The 2,744-nt window shown below is 43.4% G+C and overlaps 1 protein-coding gene across 1 annotated transcript in view; it reads right to left on the bottom strand.

The window, feature by feature from the left end:
* Window positions 1-1,498: 1,498 nt before the first annotated feature.
* LOC104967920 (zinc finger FYVE domain-containing protein 26-like) overlaps window positions 1,499-2,744 on the bottom strand; it is a 16,515-nt gene continuing 15,269 nt past the window's right edge. The window contains exons 6-7 of the mRNA XM_010797459.1: window positions 1,998-2,334; window positions 1,499-1,533 (exon numbers count right to left, since the gene is read on the bottom strand). Coding sequence (XP_010795761.1) covers window positions 1,499-1,533; window positions 1,998-2,334 — 372 coding nt within the window. The remainder of the gene's footprint in view (window positions 1,534-1,997; window positions 2,335-2,744) is intronic.

Below are 2,744 nucleotides of genomic sequence, written 5' to 3'. Positions count from 1 at the left end.
TTTTGCCCTGTCGACCAACGTAGCTATTATACGTTTTTTTGTGAGACTGGGTTGAAATGACTGATTCATGCTGAAATATGTGTTGTAGTAGGTAACCCTAACCCTAGTTAGAAAACCCAAACATCTGCCTCCCAGTACAAATCCGGACTGCTCAGTCTTGAACTCGTTAAATCTCAGCTAAAACTCACCTGTTTGCATTGGCTTTTAATACTAGTCGAGCATAACATTTTTATATTTGTATGTGTTTTTATATGTCTCTAGTTATTGTGCTTTTTATCTTATTTTTAATTATTGTTTTATTAACTCCTATCGTGTTAATTTATATTTGTTATAATGAAGTTCAACCAGGAAGACTGTCTTTTCTCATTCATTTGCTATTTCTATGTTACTACTCTCTCTCCTCTCAATAAGTGATCGGGGGCGTCACTCCCCAGTTTAACCAATCACTTCGCTCTATTCTCACAAGCCTATCATAGCGCTCGGCTAAACCTTTTAAATCTGCTCTCCCCTCTGACAGCTGTCATTTCAGGTGACTCTACTACGCAACCCTCCTCCACCCCTTAGCACCTCCTGTCCCTCTGAATCCAGGGTCAAGCTAAGCCCCTCCCCTTCAGACCGAACCCAACTATCCATTCACCACCACCAGGGTCAAGCTAAGCCCCTCCCCTTCAGACCGAACCCAACTATCCATTCACCACCACCAGGGTCAAGCTAAGCCCCTCCCCTTCAGACCGAACCCAACCATCCATTCACCACCACCAGGGTCAAGCTAAGCCCCTCCCCTTCAGACCGACCCCAACCATCCATTCACCACCACCAGGGTCAAGCTAAGCCCCTCCCCTTCAGACCGACCCCAACCATCGATTCACCACCAGGGTCAAGCTAAGCCACTCCCCTTCGGACCAAACCCAACCATCCGTTCACCACCACCAGGGTCAAACTAAGCCACTCCCCTTCAGACTGACCCCAACCATCCGTTCACCACCACCAGGGTCAAGCTAAGCCCCTCCCCTTCAGACTGACCCCAACCATCCGTTCACCACCACATGGGTCAAGCTAAGCCCCTCCCCTTCAGACCGACTCCAACTATCCATTCATCACCACCAGGGTCAAGTTAAGCCACTCCTCTTCAGACCGACCCCAACCATGCATTCTCCACCACCAGGGTCGAGCTAAGCCCCTCCCCTTCAGACTGACCCCAACTATCCATTCTCCACCACCAGGGTTAAGCAAAGCCCCTCGGTTCTCCCCTCCCGAATGATACTCCTGCACAACGGGGCCTAATCGCCAAAACTCCATTACATTCATTTGTGTATTCCTGGCAATAAATATGTATTCTTACATCAAAACCATCTCTCCTGATTGAACTGAGGTTGTTTTAAATGCGCTATATAAATAAATAAAGATTAAGATTTTGATCCAGAGTAAAATGTCTTCCTCTGTACTTTGAGTTTGAGGCTTAACGGCTACATCACTGATTCATGCTGAGATTTGAGTTTTAGTTTGAGTAGGTAGGTGCAATCCTGATGAAAACTTAAGTCAAAGAAGGGAAATGTTTACATGTAATTTACAAATAACAATGTGTATTCATTTAAATACACTACCGTTTATATTATATTATATTTATTACAGGTCAAATATCATTTTATTACAGCGTTATATTTTGACATCGTCGTAAATATTTGTATTTTATCTTGTCATTATTTTTTATTTGCATACACTTTGGTTCAATGTGTACATTTTAACTTTAACTTCCCTATGTTTAAATTATTATTTCTTTTTAATTTCCTTATATTCTTTCTTGATTTATTAGTTTTTATAATATTGTAGTTCAACTTTAACTTCTCTGTTTATATAATTTTACTTCATTTTACATTTAATCAATTAATTTAGATATCATTTATTTATTGTTATTTATTATTAATTTATATATTTTTAAAGATGAATCAACTCAAAAATCCACATGTGTGTGTTTATCAAAATGTCTTCCACTCTACCTTGAGTTAGAGGGGCGCTCCTCAGCAGGTGGTCCCTCTGGAGCCTCAGGGCGACGGAGCAGTACACGGAGACGAGGTCGTCCCCCTGAGGGCGGAGCAGCGAGCCCAGGACCCTCTCCTCCTTCAGGGGCCCGTCTCTGGCCCCCCACAGGGCCTCGCAGAGGGCCTCCAGCTGACCCCCGCCCGCCCTCCTGGAGCTCCACGGCATCACGGACAACACGGAGTACATTTCCTCCACAAACTGCTCCACCTTCTCAGGCCGAGACTCCGGTTTCCTCAGCTGGTGCAGCAGGTGCTGGATGAAGGTGAGCTGCAGCGGACGCTCCTCTGAGGAACACTGGGAGAGGGGGAAATAATAATAATAATAATAATAATAATAATTCATTCTGTTTAGAAGCTTTCAAAGCACCAGAGTACACCTTACAATTCATAAAATATTCTAAGATTTAAGATTTTACAAAAGGACTGTAACAGGATTCACATGTAATGAAATGTTGACCATGAGAGTTGTGCAACAGGTCGCCGTCAGTCTGTGCGTCTGTGTTTTGTGTTTGTTCAAACGGTGCATGAGTGATGATATGTGAATGTATTTTAATGTTTATTATGTTTGTATATGTACATGTATGTGGAACTGCAGGACGGAGTCCAGAACAAATGTCCTTACGGGGACAATAAAGTATATCGTATCGTATTGAATAAAAAGGCGTCTGGTTTACCTTCAGCACGGTGGACCCCAGCTCCAGACCC

The sequence above is a fragment of the Notothenia coriiceps genome, unplaced genomic scaffold (assembly GCF_000735185.1).
Source record: "Notothenia coriiceps isolate Sejong01 unplaced genomic scaffold, NC01 NC01_scaffold00037939, whole genome shotgun sequence".
NCBI lineage: Eukaryota > Metazoa > Chordata > Actinopteri > Perciformes > Nototheniidae > Notothenia > Notothenia coriiceps.
Note: the sequence above shows the minus strand (reverse complement) of the source record. Positions and strands in the feature narration are given on the sequence as shown.